We start from the raw sequence: 20,124 nt of genomic DNA, 5'->3' as shown, positions 1-20,124 counted from the left end.
AAAGACTAATTTGGATTGATAATGGAAGGATGTTTACAGGTTCGATACCTCGTTCTGCCCTTTTTTTCTGGAGGGGTATGATTAACACATATCGTTTCCAATTCAAATTGTTCAAAATTAACTATCTGAATCATTGAGAAATGAGTCAATAAAGTCATTCATGTTAACAATCAACACATAGTAGGAGCACAAGCGTGAAATGATCTGTCAACTGTTGTTATATTTGTTTTTACAATTGATCTTGCTCTTTACATATTCAGTGGATTATATCGTTCCTTTCTATATGGAGGTGAGCGATTAGTCCATTATTGCATCTAAATCAATCTCTTCAAAAAAGTCAATGGCTTGTGGAATTTTGCTGAGGTCATCTTGTAGAATGAAGTTCCTTGGGGTGGTGATACTCTCGACCACAACGTAACACTTGTGAACAGGGATGTTCACAAGAGCATCCCTGTTAGACTTTAAAGATCTACATACCAGGGGGGGGGGCAGTATTTCATCATCATCTTCCCACACAATGGCTATAGGAACTAAAGTTTGTTGTGTTTTCAGTTCCACTATTCAGATTTTCTTGGCTCTTTTTACTAATGTTGAATCTTCATTGACCTAGATATATAAAAAAGGTTTCAATATTCATCTCTGCTACCTCCATCATCTATGTAAACGAAAAGAAAGTAGTATGCATAGGAGAAAACAACAATTAAAAATATTAAAAACGTATAAATGTGTAGCCCTGACTTTGTGTTTTTGTGTGTGCTTTTTCGTCTCTCTTCCACCGAGTCTGTGTGACTGAGCGTCTATTTACATGTATCTGTGCCTGTCTTTGTGTGTTGTGCGTCTCACCTTGTGTTTTTGTGTATGTTTTTGCCTCGCTCCCACTGTGCCTGTGTCACTGAGCGTCTGTTTGCATGTCTCTGTGCATGTCTTTGCGTGTTTTTGTGCCTGAGTTGTGTTTTTTATTTTTCTATCCCACCGTGCCTGTGTGATGGAGTGTCTGTTTACATATCTCTGTGGTTGTCATTGTATGTTTCTCTATCTGAATTTGTGTTTTTATGTTTTTTTGTCTCTCTCCCATGGTGTCTGTGCGATCAAGCATCTGTTCGCATGCTTCTATGCCTGTCTTTGTGTATTTGTGTGTCTGACTTTGTGTTTCTGAGATTCTTTATGGCTTTCCCCCGCTATGTCTTTGTGACTGAGCGTTTGTTTGCATGTATCTATGCCTGTCTTTGTATGTTAATGTGTCTTTATGTTCGTGAATGGCTTGTCGAATTTCGCTGGGGTCATTTTGTAGCATGCATCGCCCTTGGGTTGGGATACTCTCGACCAGGTTGACAAGAGCATTCACAACTCCAGAATCTGCATATCTGGCGCAGTATTTCATATCCGTGTTCCCTCATAACTGCTATGGGATCTAAGTTTATTAGGTTTTCAGTTCCAATATCCCTGGGTCCTTCTGGTAATTTTGAATATTCATTGACTTAGAATATATAAAAAATGTTTTAATGTTCATCTATGCTACCTTCATCATCTATGTAAACGAAAAGAAAGCATTATGCATAGGAGAAAACGTTATTTAACAATAATAAAAATATATGTATGTATAGCCCCACTTAGACACCCTCATATTGCCCAACTCATATTTTAAGTTCTTCTTCCATCTCCAAAACCCCCTGAAAATTTAACTTCGAAAGACCTAGCCGTTCCGCATCTTTAATCTCGTTTGAATTCTTGAAAATTATCTAAAAACCTTTGATTAAGCTATTCAAGTCTTTGATATAAGAATTCAAAGCTAAAGTTCATAAAGGACTGTGTTATGGCCTCTCAAACCTCGTTTAAACCCTTGAAAATTATCCAAAACTCCTTAGCTATGCTTTGCATGGTGCATACAATTTGCTGTCTTTTTATACTGTTTCTTTCCAAAGATATTTGACTATTAAAGAAAGTCCGATTTCTAACAACGATATCTACTAAAGTTCGAACTTTCGGTTTTTTTCGTAAGTTGTTTTTAATTATAGTAGTCCCGCTGTTAAATATATACAAATATTTTGGCAATTACAAGCCACCGGGCCCTCGGCATTTTGCACGTGGCGTTTTGAATTGTTGTAATCCTCTTGTTACAATATTTACAATATTCTTGCGATTACCAGTCACCAGACCCCCAGGCACTCGGCACTTGGTTCAATTGCTAACAACAATAATATACAAGTATTTTTGCAATCATCATTTTTTCGCTATTTACTCAATTTAATGGCTTTTTATACTTATGTCTATTTAAAAATAATTGATTATTGAAGCTAGTCGGAAAAAAAACTGTCAAAAAATAACTTTACCGAATTAAGATATGAACTTACTTTCTCTAATATTAATTGATACCCACACGCACAGGTGGGCGCTTTCCATTGATTGCTTTCCAAGCGTCATCAGTTTGAAGTTTATCTTCGTGGAAAACATATGGAATATCAAATTGTTTAAATGTAAATTTTGATCTATTATAAATTTGGCTTTTTATATTACTTAAAGGATAAACTAATAGGTAAGTAATGTATAATTCGAAATTACTTACATAAGAACCATTATGTTGTGATCGCTTGTTCATTTTTGAGGTTTTGTTTCGTTACTGATAGTAATACTCTATTAACAAGATGTTTATATACAAAAAATCCTGTCAATGAAACAGTTTTTAAAGTTCTTTACACTCGCTCATATTAAGTAGTATGACTTGAATTCAAATAAAACCATGTTATTTAAGCTATCTCCATCTGATATATAAGTAGGACAATCCTCAGGCTGTTACTTCTGGAGTATTGTCCCTATCTTTAGAGTCTCAAGGGATCTTACCTCTGGAGTTTTGTGTAGTACACTACTGCCTGGTCCGTCTTCTCAAATAGTGTTTGCGGGCTGCCTGTTGAAACACACTGTTCATTATCTTTCTAATTCCTTCTGCCTCCTAGTATAGACCCTTTTTGGTTACTATATGGAGGATTGGCAAGTTATTCGGCTAGCACCTGATTATAACTGTACAAGTTGTTTTATTTTATACCTCGGAAGTTTCTTTTATCTTTGGGATATATCTATTTTGTATCTTATTATTTGCTCGTCAGAGAGTGACGTAAGATTGTTCACATGCCATTTCTTTACCAGTCTCTCAAGTTTTGAAGAGATTATTGTAAGATTCAAAACATCTCTTCTTCCTATTTTTATGAAAGTAAGGCTTGAGCCCTAGTTGAAGCAACCAAGGTAAGCTGGCTAAGCCAGGTAATCTGAAAGCTCGAGTCCCCTTCCATTCATATCAGTGTTTCTCCATAATAATATGTGATGCGCATTTTGCATCATATGCTCAGATTAGGGGGATATTCTAATTTTTACAGAATTTCTTCTTTGGTGGTGGTGCCTCATCATTTGACATGTAAACTAAGTACAATACATTCGTGGCTAATCAGATTTTTTACCGCAGCAGCTACTGCATTCCTAAAACATGTTAGAGAAGTTCCAAGCATTAAAAATTTTGAATGACATATAAACGCTTACGAGCGGTCCTTCCTTCATTATGAACATGGAGTTTTGTTCCTCCGATCTTTCCTATGCTCTTTCCATGGTTCCTGGACAATCGTCGAAGATTACTCAGTCTTTGACAGCAACCTCCCAAAATTAATTGAGGCCGCATGGCAGTGATTCAGATTAATGTGCCAGCATTCTAGTCCCCATGGCTATTATACCTGTCTCAATAGATTGAGTCTAATATGCTCGCTACATCCTATGTGGAGTGAACTCTTGTAGAGTGGTCTTAGGAGTGTGCTCCTTCAATTCAATTCAATTTATTTTTAACTTGTCGAAACAAAAAGGGGCGCAGATCCCCTAAGTGACAGGATATAACATAAGGGGAAAAAAGACGAAAAATAAGAAAATTCATACAATGAAGAAAAACAAGTACTTTTTACAACCATCAGAATGTAATCAAAAGATGCATAACGTAACACACTCATGACAGAATACAAGAATCAAATGCTCTGGATAAGTCCAGTGCGCAAAGTACAAGTAAATTCCCGGAACCTTCCACAGCTACGAAAACCTTAAAAAGGGAAAAAAGAGCATGCTCAGGACTAAGTTCTTTTTGAAAACCGAATTGATGCGCAGGCACGGAACATTTTTAGGAAATATCACTAATAATGATAGACTCAAATATTTCAAAACAAGTGTTGAAAACGATTATAGGCCGAAACGATCGACACTCATCGAGATATTTTGTCCCTCATTTGGGCATAGGCGTAATCTGGACAATACAAAACTGTCGAGGCACAATACCAGAAGAAATGGACATTTGAAAAAGTAACGAAAGATGCTGCGACAGAAGATCATTACAATGTTTGAAGTATTTAGCAGATATTAAATCAACACCGGCAGATTAGTTTTTTCTTAATTTTTTTACAGTAAACTCAACATCAGATGGCGTCACTATAAAAGCAGAATACATAGAATTAGCAAGCAAACAGTCAAGCTCTTTTTCATTTTTTACTTTCTGCAAAAAGGTCAGGCGACGAAAATTCACTTTTATAATAATCAGTCTAACATTTTTCTGGAATACTACCGACAGAAGTACCATCACTGCGTTTAAATTTTTCCACAAAAGTGAAGGATCACTAGCTATCTTATGGACATCGTTTTGAATCAGCATTATTTTGTGGTCTTTAAAGGCTCCAAATCTTTTGAACTTTCTTCCGTTTTCAAACGCGATTCATTTACTATAAGGGAGCGCGGTTTATTGGATTCGTTCCAGATTGAGAGCCGCAATTCAGCTGAATCGCAGGCTGCAACAAGACTTGCATTTTTAGACCAGCCGATGACTTCCGTCTTTTTGTGAAGACGTCTAGATGGGACTGCACACTTTTCCGCGCATCGAAGCGCGTGGTTAATTTCTGCAAGATAAGTCGTAAGTCGTATTTTGATCTCACACTCACTAATATAAGACCTGCATTCTGAACTAAGAAGGTGAAAAGGACCTTTAGGTTTGTTGAGTAACAAGTCGCACTCAGACATGAATAACTGACGATCAACGTGACTCCCGTCTTGAACAGAAACCATTTTTTCTTCTTGTGGGGTTTGCTTTCGACATTAGACCCAATTGTCACACAGATAGGTAAGTGGTCAGAGTAGTAGCCTTCACGAAGTACAGCGGCTTATTTAATGGTAAAGGAAGAAACAACATTATCGAGGTTCGAAGTTTAAGAGCTGGTAGTTTGTTGGTAGGTTAACATTCATTATGGACGTATTCAGATATGTCTCTGCAAGAATATGATCACCTGATTCCATTAATTCACAGGGTAAGCGAGTCAAAATCGCGAGGCCGTCAGAGGGGCACCCACACGCTGTCGTTACTTTTGCCGGAGAGAAAGACACAGTGTAGTCCGACGAGACTTTGATCAATTCCCTTTTGTCTGCTGACAAAAAAGTTCTTGGAGGCAAATTATATCATATTCCTTGAGCAAATGGGTTAAATCAGGAATGGGTTAAATCGAAGTTGGACGCAGCATTATTTTGAAATTTATTTTAGCAGAGATTGAGCTACGGGACACTTGTAGCTATAGCAGGGATGATCAGTAGACTTACATAGGGCACATTAACTCTGTCTAGAACAGGGATGATTTTTAGAACTAGAGTGTCCTTCTTCGCTGCAAACTAAACAAATACAATAGTTCTTGCATGCGCCAGAAATATGCCCATAGGCTTGACATTTGTAACACCTTGGAGGAAGAAATAAAAATTCTGAAACCTGGATTTTTTCGAAACCAATTGCTTGCGGATTTGCAATCCCATTCATTAGATCAATTTTTGACTCGAATTGTAATTTGAACGAACGGGAGTGACTAGGTCGCTTCGCAATAATTCATTTAGGAATTATGATTCGTATATCATCTTCTCGAAAGTCAACCGGGACTCCTCTAATGATTCCAAACTAGGCACTACTTTTAACCTTGGCCTCGACGTTCGGGCTACCGCTAGTAAGTGCCCGTAGCACAGCTTCAGCATCTGCTTTTGTGACAGTGACGACACGCCAGTTTGCTTTATTTGGCCTTAGCCTGACAATTTTATCACAAGTATTCCCATATACCTTTTCAAGAAATTCCTTTCTGAGACCAGGCTTCTCTAGGCCACGAGGAGGATTTTCCACTCTGACTGCATACGATGGCTTTTCCGGCTCATCTATATTAAGGGCTAGGGAAAGACATTTCAAAACATGCCCCAAGGGCAATAAAGCAATCTGATATGTAATATGTAGTAGGTCAACTAATATATAGGTCAAATAATATAATCCAAGTGCAAGGTAAACTATTTTTATGTTCGAGTCAGATTATGAAAAATACCATAGGGAATCACAATTGTCTTACTGTATTGACAGTTTTACTGTATGAATGAGACTATATCCAAAAAGATTTGCGAACTTTCAATCAAGAGTCCGATGGGGAGTTGGAAGTTCCGTTTCTCAATCTTAGGGACCAAGTCTACGTCAATTGTTACGTTTAGATAGGTCTTTCCTTCCTTGACGTGGGTCTTTGCAAATCCAATTTTCTGTTTAGAGAGGAAACAGTTTCAGCTTCCAACACCCCCATCAGCTTCACCCGCCACCTAATATTTGGATCCTTAAGGGAGAAATTTCTTCTCTGAACTGCGTCTCCTGAGGCAAAGGCACTATAATCCTGCTTCCACCTGTTCACTACCTCCTCAATCTATGGTGCCAACCACTCATCCTGGCACCTCACTTTGATTATGCCTTCATCCAATTTTTTGGAGGCTACATTAAAATTGAAATTGAAGTTGTCCTTTTTGATCTTGGCCTCAACGGCCTCCAGTAAAAGGACCACATCATATTCTTTTGTGGGCTGTCAGTCACTCTTACTGACGCTTACGAGTATCAATCTGGCTGCCTCTAAAAACTCCTCTTTTCTATCGTTGCCCAAGCCTCATTTCTTCTACTATCTATATTAGGCACCGATTTACCGGAGTACCGAGGTCGTATTTTGGCTCTGTCTTTTTTTCTCTTTTGATGAGGCAGGTTGCGGGGAGATGTCTTCTGCAGATCCCCCCCTCCAGACCTTCAGGTTTCACTTCTCTGCCTCAGGTCGGGTTTCTTTCTACGATGGGACTTCTCTCAATGCTCATCACTCTGTGTTGTAATTCGGTTTGGCTCAGATTCAAACTTGTTTTGTTCTAACTTAGAGTGGCAACTTAAGTCATCCGTGTTTGTCTCAGCCTCAGATGAACCCTCCGCCATTTCCATCTATAGGCTCTGAGGCCCTTGACTGTCATCAAGGATTGGCTGTCGTTTGTCAGCTGTTTCTTCTTGTCCGCGCTCGTGGCCTATGAGGATAGGGATTCTTCACTCGTGATTTTTATGATTAATTTATTCTTTTCCATCATCAATAAAATAAAAAAATTGTTGTACTTTGGTTTCGCACCGCCAATTTAAGAATTTCCAGACTTGCACCGGGTTTTGGCCTCGGAGAAGCCCCACTTGCACCCTCAACCATCTTTTCTGGTTTTCTATCCAGTGTTTATTTAGTGCACGAAAGACTATTCACAATTTGACGGGGCAGCCACCTGCAAGGTGAGCTGAAGGCAAGGCCTTGAAGGTCAGATACAGAAAACCGAATTTTATCCCCCATACCTTTTCCCTCAGTCCTCATCCGGATCTTCATTACAGTTCAGGTCCCTTCATGACTTATATCAACCTCCATCACTCCATCCTTCAGCAGTATTCCTCGTTCATCACCTCATTGGCCAGCAAAGGGTAAAAAAACCGGAGTCGGGGGTGGTTTAACTTTGATGTATTGGGACCCTATTTGAGGTCATGAGGGAAGGCTTGCACCTGAGAAACAACGCAGGCAGAGATGCAAGGGGTTGGAGTGTAGGAGAGAACCTTCAATTTTTGTCTAAAATTTGTATTACCCCCCCCCCCCACCCGCTTTATCAATATCTCCTCTCTCCGTCTCGTGCTACTCTCCGGCCCCCTTCACCATTTCTAGTTCCAGTTTTAGGATCCTCTCCGTCACCCTCTGCTATTTCTGCCTCCGGGATTAGGATTGCCTCCGTCAACTTCCACTATCCGTGGCTACGTGGTTACGATTTAACCTGGCTGGCTGTGGGGCTCAAAGGTCAGTCCCAGACCATATGTATCCAGAGACTAGAATGCTTTGCCCCCCACATTTATTTTAAATCCCATACACTTGGAGGAACCAAGGAAACTGGCCACCACTACCCCTTTTATTGGTCTTACTTTCTCTTTGGGGACTCAGTTTTACATTTGGAGATATTTCTGGGAAATTGTCTAGGAAATTTTCAGTGGGGCTGGTCAAAAAAGAAAGCTATAAAGAAAATTAATCAAGTACTAAGGAAAGCTATTTTTGAATATTGGTTCGTACTTACCTAAGATTTAACTCATTTCATCAATGGTGCCTCAAAAATGAACCGAAAAAAAATATAAATAATTTTATTGCTAAAGCTTTTGACAGAGTATGGCAGCGTGGCCTGCTAAAGAAACTCCGTGCGTACAGTGTTCGTGAATATCTGTCGTTCACTGTGGGCTGTTCTCCGCAGGTTTATTTCCCACGATAATTTAGGGAAATCAAGGGTTCCCCAGGCCAGTGTCCTGGGACCTACGCTTTTCCTCATCTACACAAACAACATGGGAGACAACCTCGTAAGCCCTCTGCATCACTTTGCCGACGATGCTGTGACACACTCAGGCGTCCCAAAACACGAAGGCCCAACACATACCTTCCTTTCCCTACCGATGGATCTTTTTAAAATCAGAAGTGGCCTGATGCATGGATGATCAACTTAAATACATCAAGGACAAATGATATTCTTATCACCCCATCAAAGGTGCCACATGAATACCCCAGCTTCATTTTCAAAAATGAAACTATATAAAGAGTCAAATAGCTTCGTCTACTCATTTCTCATTTCTCCACCGAGCTCTCTTGGAATAACCACCTTGATTGATGAATAACCTTCTGCGCAAGAAAGCTGGGAGTTATTCTTTGCTGCAAAACCCTTCTTCCATCCAGCTGGATTATCCCACTCTACAAGTCCAGCATAAGACCTATAGCTGGATATGGATGCCCACTATGTTGGTTCTCCGAAAACACTGTTGTTACAACTACAGAAGATCTAGAATAGGGAAAATGGAGTGTGCTACGCCTCTACGTATGATTCGCTCCAGCCTCTAAATGAAAGGTTTGATGTAGCGTCGATGGCTGTTTCTACAAGTGCGTGAATTTGTCTCCCTCTGACGAGCTCTTCCATTGTGCTCTTTTTTCTCCAGCCGTCAAGGCAGACATGAAAGCATACAGCTCCATCTATATATCTGAGGGAGGACAAGCCAAGAGCTGAGCACTTGAGGAACAGCTTAATCCGAAGCTGCTCTTCTATCTCGACCGATCTTTCCCAGGGACATTATTCCTGCGAACACTTGAGTTGACTCTTTCAAAAGAAGGCTCAACAGACATTTAAAAACTCGAGTTTTTGGAACGAGATAATCGATTAGTGGCATATTAGATACTTTTAAGTACCTGGGACAGGAAATATAGGAAGTAAAAAATTTTTTAATTAAAAATAGTTATTTTGAAAAAGCAAAATTTACTTACCTAGAGATTTAACCTTTTCTTCAAATGGTGTCTCGAAAAAGGACACAGAAGAGGAAAAATATAAATATTGTAATACACAAGAAAATCTCATTAAATAGAAAAATTTAGCTACCTTAAATCCGAAAATTTTCGTCAATGTTACATTGAAGTCCAAAGTTACTTGCTTGAGATTCAGAGATACTTCTTCTTTTCACCTTGTATATTTTTCTTCTAAAATCTTTGAAGAACTAATAGAGTATTTGTTTTGTGCTTAACTCAAAACGACGTCACCTTTTGTTGTTGTAGGAGGTCATGAAAACAAAACTTTAATCTTGGTTTTTTGTATGAAAAAACTATAAAAAAAAAGAAAAAATCAAATAGATCAAATACTAAACAAATACTATATTATTACATTTTAAAGCTTACATAGCTGAGGTTTGACTTTTTCCTCTAAATGTAAATCACACTACCTTTCCATGACGGACAAATAACGGTTCAAATAGGGGTAAGTCGTTTTATTAGACCTGATGACGGTCAATGTATCGGAATATCCAGAATTTTTGTCATTGTTTTTTCACTGTCTAATAAAAGGATTTATCCCGATTTGACCTGTTGTTTGTGTGTTCTAATACACAAGATAAACTCCTCAAATAGAAAAATTTGCTAACCATAGATCCAAAATTTTCATTCAATGTTGCCTTGGAAAAGGACATACAAAAAGAAAAAAAAATGGTCAAATACACAAGAAGGTCGTCCTTAAATAGTCAAACATTACTTCCGTGAGATACAGTCACACTTTTTCACATTTTTTACATATCTTTCTTATAAAGTCTTCGAGGAACTAATAAAGTATTTGCATTGCCACGTTATTTTTACAAATCTGCAAAATGAAGTCACCTTTTGTTGCTGTAGGACGTCATGATAACAATACTTGTAACTTGTTTTTTATTATTAAAAAGAAACTAGAAAATAAAATGAAATTAATCAAACCCTAATGAAATTGGCTTTAATAGAAGAGCTATGTGATAAAAAGTTAAGTTGTCGATCTCCAAAATGCCTCAAGAAAAGAGTGGTTTATTTATTCGTATTTTCTTTAAACAGAAAAACACTTTCATTTACATGTCTTGCATGACGGTTAGTCAATGAAGTACATGGAACTACCGACTACAACTAGCGTACAAAGCGGAGTTCAGGGGACGATAGCCCCTCATACACAGGATAACCCAGTTTGTTTTGAGTCTTAATATTGTATTTTACTTTAGTTTGAAAACCTTTTTTTTGTATTTAATTTGAAATAAGACTGGCGAGCTTAAGTCTTTTTAGTTGGTATTTCCATTAACTCAGTTTAAAAAACTTAGCACTGCCTACTTGAACTCTCAAATTTATAATAGTAAGAGTAAACAATCTGGAAATAAGACTTGACCTGTTTAAGAAAAAAAAAAAAAAAAAAAAAAAAAAAAAAAAAAAAAAAAAAAAAAAAAAAAAAAAAAAAGATAAAAATTTGTGGAAAATGAACGTGTAGTGAGGAAGTTTTTTAGCTTCAAAATAAGATTAACAAATTTACCTCCATTGAAATTTCATGAGCCTGTTTTTACTGCAATATTTTAGGTAAAGAAAAGATTACACAGGATGTGTATCTAGTATTTTTGTTTAAAAAATCTATTCAGCATTGTCTTTATCTTGCCTATATCGTTCCTCTAAACTTTGTTTTGTTCTGAAAAACTATATAATTTTGTAACCACGTGTACTTTGTGGACTAGTTCCAGTTTATATAGGGCTATAACAAAGTTTATCAGACAAGATTTAAAGAGCATAATCGACGGATCTGATAGATCTTTCAAAGGACTAGGACCGGAAATTTTTGAGCCAGGAATATATCAATAAAGTTTCTACATTTACCACGGAAAACCCAAGAAGCTACCACTCTCCGTCACTTAATGTACTCCTCTGAAGATCACGTTTCTGTCGGGCGTGCCACCCAACTAAACTCTAGGACATCCTGCAATGATCTGCCACAATACTTGTTGCTCCAAAACATCATAATACGCTCCAAAACTTTACATGGCACACCATGACGCCTCTTTTTGTTTCACAATACCAAAAAGTTTAATGATGTATACATAAAATCATTAAATTATTAAATGAGGTAATAATATAATTCTTTTTCGTGTTGCTCTCTGGAGTTGATCTCTCTGGATTTGCTTTGAATCTTTGTTTTAGCATGAATTGCTATTATTTATTTTATTTAAGAATTAACGACGCTTCTTGACTACTATGGTCCCTGCGTCGGCCCTGCAGTGCATTCCTGCAGCGTGATTCGATCTCTGGGTCCCGTATTACCAAGCTAAGGTCAAATCCACTGCGCCACCACAGGACCATGAATTGCTAATCCTCTGCCAAGATTGTGATTTTGAAAATTTTTGCGGTGGAAGATTTGAAATTGTTTTTGTTTATTCACATTTTTTTATTATGTTTCTTTCTTCTCCCTCGTTCCTCGTCGGTCATGAAAATTTACCATTGAGACTATGTTGAAGTAGTTTTTGTTAAATAACAGAATCTTAGGAACTGAAAAAAAATTCTACATGATCTAAGTCTACTTCTCAAGAGCTTTGAAATGAAGTCTGACTGGGTATAACTCAATGCAAAATATGGTTATTAGGTTTAAAAATCAGCTGAATTTACATTGATTAATTTTTCGTACAAATGAGATGTGCATATATCAAAAGGTAGAATATTGAATGAATGAAATTCAGTGTTTAATTTTTATTTTGTCCATACAAAGACTCTTAAATTTATTATTATTTGGTAATGTATGCGTGCTCCACAGAGAAAGAGATAGTTTACTTTTAAAAAATCTTATTACTCAGAACTTTTGTTGTTTTACTAGCATAAAGTTTCTTGTAGGAGAACAGTTAGTTGGGACTCTCAAGTTTTTCATTTTACTGGGGTACAAATTCAAACAAAAACCAATCAGGTCTTAGAAATGCGAAGTCATTAAATTCCCTTTCGGGACACACGCTAATAGAATAATTTCATTTATTTACAAAAATATGTTGCAGGCGTAGAAGCCTCTGAAATTGAAGGAAACTTCTTATCCCAGAATTATAGGAAAGCAGTCTCTCTTTTTCTCTTTAATTAAATTAAGATCAAACCTGCTCCACGGACTAAAAGTTGAATACGCGATCACATAATTCATAGCTCACGTCCTGTGCCCATATACTAACTAAGGTTAATGCACTGAGTTGGCCTTGGTCAACTACAAACGAAATTTTACTTTCGTGTTATTTTTTGGCTGATTTAAAAATGGATTTCTTTATCACCTTCTCTTCTCGTATAATAAGCCGAGAATTTTTATAGAATTTATGTTTTTGGGGATTTAGAGTTGGGAGTTTGTAGAAATCTTAGCGGAATTATTTTGCGGAAATTTTGCGGATTTTTTAAATATCTTTTGAACTCTGCGGCATGTCCGATTTTATTCTTTGTATTGCTTTAAAATTCTTGGTCGATGTATTTAATACTTCTTATATACTTGTGTAGGATTAATATAACTGACAGGTTTTTTTTCAAATGAAAGTAAGGAGCAACTTTAAAACCTGAAAATGAAAAAATGTATTCTGTATACCTGGGGGACGGCTTCCACCTTAATACCCCTTCACGCCAAAGTTTTTTAGTACTTTTAAAAACCTTCTGATTCTAAGTGAACTATGTTTCAAGATCCCCCAATGTGGGAAACTTTTTTTGGAAATCCCCCAAAATGGAAAGTTTCTCCTGTGTGAACTTTCCACAATAAGAATTGCTCGTGATGATAGTTCCCCCTGTGGAGAATTCGTCCGGATAATCCCCCCTTCAGAGAAAAATACCACATGTAAAATTGAATCACCAAAGATAAAGTAAGACAAAAAAAATGCATATTAATTCTTGATAGTTCCCCAGTTTAAAATTTCCTCAGGAAAATTTGACCCCGGAAACTTCCCTCCCAACGGAAAATCCTTACCGTAAAAAATCTCATCGCAGAAAATCGCCCCTTGCCGAAAAATGTCTCTAAACTTTCCAATTACAAAACAATATTTAATCAGAAGGGCAAATCTTATGAAATACAGCCTTTTCTCCAGGGGTCGTGGAAGGTCTTGTCATCCACAAAATCATAGTTACTGGACCTTTCAATTATGCTGAACAAAATGGCTTTTTCGAAATTTGTACCAGAACACTTTGGGAAAAAGAGCATAGGGAGGGGGTTAGTTGCCCTCCAATGTTTCGGTCACTTAAAAAGAGCCTTAGAACTTTTAATTTATGTTAAAATGAGCCCTCTTTTGATCTTTTAGGACCATTTGTTCAATACGATCGCCCATGAAAAAAACGCACAAAAACTAATAAAAATTTTTACAGATGGGAGCTTGAAGCCACAACAGCTGGGTTCTCTGGTACGCTGAATCTGGTGGTGGGATTTTCAGTTAAATTCGTTTGCTTTTGGGGAATGTTTTCTGCTTTTTCTGAAAATCAGGTAAATATTCACAAGCTCGTAGCTTCTGATGTATAAAATTAAACTTAATAAATAATATAATTTTGAAATTAGCACAGAAAGATAATTCTTTTGATGTATCCATTATTAGCAAAATTTTGCCTGTTAGAGTTTCGGTTACTTTTAGGAATCGCTCCTTAGCCTACTTATGGTTGGTTACCACTAACTGTTTGATCTTGAATTATATTAAGAGTGCAATAAATTCAAGGTAAACTTTAGTAGTAAACCGCTTGGATTTTGTGAAATTAAAATTTAGAATCTCAATTGCAGCTACTCAAATAAAAAATTTTGGGCTGAAAGCCCCCACTATCCCATCCTCCCCCTCCTCCCCCAAAAACTCTGCCAGTTCACTAAGACTTTTTTATTATTTTAGAAAGGTGTGCTCTCTTTCGTTGCTTCGTTTGAGAAACTTAAAAAATTTTTTTTAATTTTTCAAAGGGAACTGAAGTTCTAAGAAGGACCCATCGCTATGACTTTTTATGAGCGTCGTTTCCTTCGTTATCTCTGACTTCTTTTTCTTTTGTAGACCAATGCCGAAGAATGCACCAGTTCGTCGTTGGGCAATGCAGAATGTACGACACAAAAGTGAAGTTAAAGAATATATAGGTGAAAGAAAGAATGACAAATTATTGGACAAATTTACCAACCCTGAAGATGAGTTTGTCCTCGTCTCACTAGAAGATGGACCTCAGTGGGTATACGTGTGAGTTATCTTCCCATACATGTCTAATCAGTCTTCTTTTTTTTAAGCTGGATAATGCTTTACTTAATATTCGTCTAATAGGTGTCTCAAGTCAGGTAAAAAATTAAAAAATAAAAAAAAAAAAAAATTCAGCAGTGCATTTACAAAGTGGAAAAGCACTACTCAAAAAAGCTAACATAAAAATTGAAAGAAGACAAGTGTTAAAAATGACCTTGGGTTTGACTACCAATTTTTTTTTTTGCCAAAATATGTTTTCACCATCTATTATCAGCAAACTATTATTGTTGACAATTTTGGCAGGAAATGAGAAAATTTGAACACAGCCTCGAAAGACCCGTCATTAAAAATTTATGATTTAGTGCAGAAAAATTTATAACGATGAACCCTTTTCAGAACCTTATGTCCCTTTGTAAAAATTTTCTGTCTAGGAGTTCCTTAAATTTTTTTCGTGTGCTTAAAAAATATGAACAGGAAACTCGCTTAACGATGGGATTAAAAAAATTTTGAAGCACAAAGAACAGTCAAAATTAATAACTCCCTTCACTCCCTGTGAAACTGTCTTTCTAAAAATTTACTATTGTGGATTTTCGAATTCCGGACTGCGGCAGCCGGATTTGACGCTCGATTAGAAGAAATGTCTTCTTGTGGGTGAATATTCTGTTTCGATTGATTCTGTTTCAGAATAGAATTGAAAATGGATTTCCTCTTGCTGGTAAAATTGTATTTAAAATGAACAAAGTCTAACAACAACATCTCAAATTTTAAGTTTTACAGTTATTATCATTATTAAAAGTATCACAAATTATTATTAAAGGATAAACGAAACTCAAAACAAACAGAAATTAAAATAAACCATCATAGAAAACTAACAGATAGCAGGTATATAGATGAATAAATAAATTTTATAACGATTAAAAATGAAATAGAATGTTAAAAATAGACTTAAATGAAACAAAAATGATTATAAACAAGCACTATGATTGTATACCCTTTTCCCCTGGCAAGTGTATGCTGCTATAACAACATCCACCAAAATCAACTTTAGCTTAAACCATTGACCCAAATAAAAAAATAACCTTAAAGTAAATCTTTAAAATTACATCATTACTAAAAACGCACGATAGGCTACTAGCCAACTATAATAGTATACACACAGCCACATTAAAAACTCTCACCTAAACTTTGCGAATAGGCTAAAAGATGTGACAGGCGCCAAATCCTGCGCACTACTTAATTCACCATAGCACAATTACAGTCTAAACAGGTCTAATCGTTTTCAAACAGTTCGTGGTAACGAACTGTAATAAGGAGCGACCCGGCTCAATAGTAACCAAAACTCTAAAAAATGGAATTTGGGTACCAATAGCTACATCAAAAGAATCGCATTTTAATGCTGATTTTAAATACATAAGTTTCATCAAGTTTAGTCTTACCCATCAAAAATTACGAGCCTGAGAAAATTTGCGCTATTTTAGAAAATAGGGGGAAACACCCCCTAAAAGTCATAGAAACTCATGTCACGAAAATCACACCATTAGATTCAGCGTATCAGAGAACCAAACTGTAGAAGTTTCAAGCTCCTATCTACAAAAATGTGGAATTATGTATTTTTTGCCAGAAGGCAGATCACGGATGCGTGTTTATTTGTTTTTTTCCAGGGGTGATCGTATCGACCCAGTTCTCCTAGAATGTTGAGAGAGGGCTCATTCTAACGGAAATGAGAAGTTCTAGTGTCCTTTTTAAGTGACTAAAAAACTGGAGGGCACCTAGGCCCCCTCCCACGCTAATTATTTTCCCAAAGTCAACGGATCAAAATTCTGAGATAGCCATTTTATTCAGCGTAGTCGAAAAACCTTATAACTATGTCTTTGGGGACGACTTACTCCCCCACAGTCCCAGTGGGGACTGTGGGGGAGTAAGTATTCCCATAGAGGAATTTGTCATGGGGGAAGAAAATTTCCATGAAGGGAGCGCGGGATTTACTAGCATTACTTAAAAAAACAATGAAAAAATAAATATGAAAAAGTGGAAGTAAGCAGCAGCATTAAGACTTAAAACGAACAGAAATTATTACCCATATGAGGGGCTCACCTCCTCCTAATATCTTGCTCTTTACGCTAAAGTATTTTTAGTAATTTCAACTATTTATTCTACGGCTTTTGTGATTCAGGGGTCATTCTTAATGAATTGGGACAAAATTTAAGCTTTAGTGTAAAGAGCGAGGTACTGACGAGGGGGCGAACCCCCTCATATATGTAATAAAAACATGAGAATACAAAAGTTCTTTACGTAAGCTAATTTATAAGTTACATATATTTTTTACTTATAAAAAGATTCGTAAAAAATGAAAAGTTCTAGTTGCCTTTTTAATTAACCAAAAATCGGAGGGCAACTAGGCTTCCTCCCCCGCTCTTTCTTTCTCAAAATCATTCGATAAAAATTATGAGAAAACCATTTAGCCAAACAAATAAATATACAAATTTCGTTTTAATTATTCCTCTGCGGAGAGCCAAAATCAAAACATGCATTGATTCAAAAACGTTCAGAAATTAAATAAAAAAAACAAGTTTTTTAAATGAAAGTAAGGAGCGACATTAAAACTTAAAACGAACTGAAATTACTCCGTACATGAAAAGGGCTTTTCCTTCTCAACGCCCCGCTCTTTACGCTAAAGTTTTTTATTGTTTCAAAAAGTAGAGTTGCGAGAAAGAATCAAACTTTAGCGCAAGGAGTGGGGTGTCGAGGAGGAAAAGCCCCTTTCATATACGGAGTAATTTCTGTTCGTTTTAAGTCTTAATGTCGCTCCTTACTTTCATTTAAAAAACTTGTTTTTTTTTTTATTTAATCCATCCAAAGAGGCGAGGTAGCCTGTGTATTTGTAAAACTATGACACATTATCATGATGCTGATTGACATATGTAGATATTATTTATATCGTTATTAACAAGTTTAACTTTTTTCTTATTTTTTTCTACTGGGGGTAGGGGTCAGGGGGAGAAGATTACGTCGCAGGATCTTTCCTGGGAGGAATTTGTCAATCGGGAAGGCGAATCATCCATGAAGTGGGTTCTGCATTTCTAGCATTATTTAAAAGACAATCAGAAATTAAATTAAGAAAACAATTTTTCCAACTGAAAGTAAGGAGCAACATTAAAACTTAAAACAAACAGAAACGATTACGTATATGAGAAGGTTTTCCCCTGTCAATGCCTCGCTCTTTACACTGAAGTTTTTTAGTACCTTGATAAGAGCTATTTATTTTGATTAAACCCTTTGTGATTCAAGGGTCATTCTCAAAGAATTGGAACAAAATTTGGACTTTAGCGTAAAGAGTGAGGTATTGACGAGGGGGCGAACTCTCTCGTATACGTAATAAAGATAATCCAATATAGAAGTTCGTTACGTAAGTTAATTCGTAAGTTAAGTACATTTATTACGTATATGATTGGTGGGGGTGCTTCGTGTCCCCAAGCCCCCCCGTGCGCGTAAGTCGTTACGCGCCATATTAGTTACGCGCCATTGTAGTTGTGTCCCTGTGTCCCACCTGTGAATATATATATATATATATATATATATATATATATATATATATATATATATATATATATATATATATATATATATATATATATATATATATGTTTTTAACTACGTAAAACTTGCGAATATACAACATTCTTCGCTGTCCCATTGTCTGTGCATATAAATAGATTGTAGGGTTCGTCGACTCTTGAACATACAATATATAATTGTCCCTGGGAAAAACAATCCGTATTCAGATCTATAACTCATTATTCTAATGATTGCCCTTGAGCTTTGTTGATGGTGATTGCTAATCGAACATTCCTTGTGTCCCCGTCGTCATTTATATATCCCCCTGTCCCCCCTGGCGTCCCCGTTGTAGTTTTGTCCCTGTGTCCCGGTCGTCATTTATATTCCCTGTGTCCCGGTCGTCATTTGTGTCCCGGTGTTTTTTTCTTTTTAGTTTTTTACCTGTTTTAGTTCTTTCCTTTTTTTAAGTTTTTTTCTTTTAAGGTTTTTTCTTATTTTAGCTTTTTTCGCGCCATATTAGTTACGCGCCATTGTAGTTGTGTCACTGTGTCCCACCTGTGAATATAGATAGATATATATATGTTTGTAAAACTTGCGAATATACAACATTCTTCGCTGTCCCATTGTCTGTGCATATAAATAGATTGTTAGGTTTACCGACTCTTCAACATGCAACATATAATTGTCCATGGGAAAAACAATCCGTATTCAGATCTATACCTCATTATTATAATGATTGCCCTTGAGCTTTGTTGATGGTGACTGCTAATCGAACATTCCTTGTGTCCCGGTCGTTATTTATATATCCCCCCTGTGCCCCCCGGCGTTGTACTTGTGTCCCTGTCTGTAATTACTCTTTGAGTGTCCCGGTTGTCATTTGTGTCCTGTCCCGGTCTGTAATTTCGTTAGTGGACATACATGACGTCAGTCGACAAACAACTTCATGACAACATACAGCTTAATCCTTATAATGACGTCAGTCGACAAACATGACGTCAGTCGACACACAAACATGACGTCAGTCAACAGACAAACAACTTATTTTTATATATATCTACTAGCTGTTGGGGTGGCGCTTCGCGCCACCCAGCACCTAGTTGGTGGGGGCGCTTCGTCCCCCCCAAGCCCCCCGTGCGCGTAAGTCGTTACGCGTCATATTAGTTACGCGCCATTGTAGTTGTGTCCCTGTGTCCCACCTGTGAATATAGATAGATGTGTCCCCGTCGTCATTTATATATCCCCTTGTGCCCCCCGGCGTGCCCATTGTAGTTGTATATTCCCTGTGTCCCGGTCGTCAATTCTGTTGGTCAATGTTCATTCTAACATTGACAGTTGGAAAAATCTTCACGTGCCAAGCATGCTAAAGCTCAACAATTTATAATAAACCTCAAAATTTAAGTATCTGTTTTAAGGTTTTTGAATTACTTTAATCTATTGTCAAAATATTTTGAAATATTTATGCAATTCCCAGTTTTTACATTTTTAGTTTCAGTTTTCTTTTTCTTCTTTATTTTTCAGACGTAAATACATATCGCCGAACCTTTGTTTTTTTTAACTAAAATCTGGTAGGCATTGATGACCTTATCCAAGTCAAAATCCCAAACCCAATCATCATCGCTATCATTTTCAGTTTTGATACGTTTTGACTCTCGCTGTCCAGGTTGATCTTCATCTAATTGCGCGGTTTTACGTTCTTTAGCCGCAAGCCTTTTGGTATTAACTCTTTGAGC

General features: G+C 36.8%; 1 protein-coding gene across 1 annotated transcript in view; it reads left to right on the top strand.

Moving 5' to 3' along the window:
• LOC136026228 (uncharacterized) overlaps nucleotides 1-20,124 on the top strand; it is a 48,966-nt gene that overhangs the window by 11,856 nt on the left and 16,986 nt on the right. The window contains exon 4 of the mRNA XM_065702564.1: nucleotides 14,666-14,842. Within this exon, the coding sequence (XP_065558636.1) occupies nucleotides 14,666-14,842 (177 nt within the window). The remainder of the gene's footprint in view (nucleotides 1-14,665; nucleotides 14,843-20,124) is intronic.

The sequence above is a fragment of the Artemia franciscana genome, chromosome 4 (assembly GCF_032884065.1).
Source record: "Artemia franciscana chromosome 4, ASM3288406v1, whole genome shotgun sequence".
Lineage (NCBI taxonomy): Eukaryota > Metazoa > Arthropoda > Branchiopoda > Anostraca > Artemiidae > Artemia > Artemia franciscana.
This window is presented reverse-complemented; position numbering and strand designations above follow the sequence as displayed.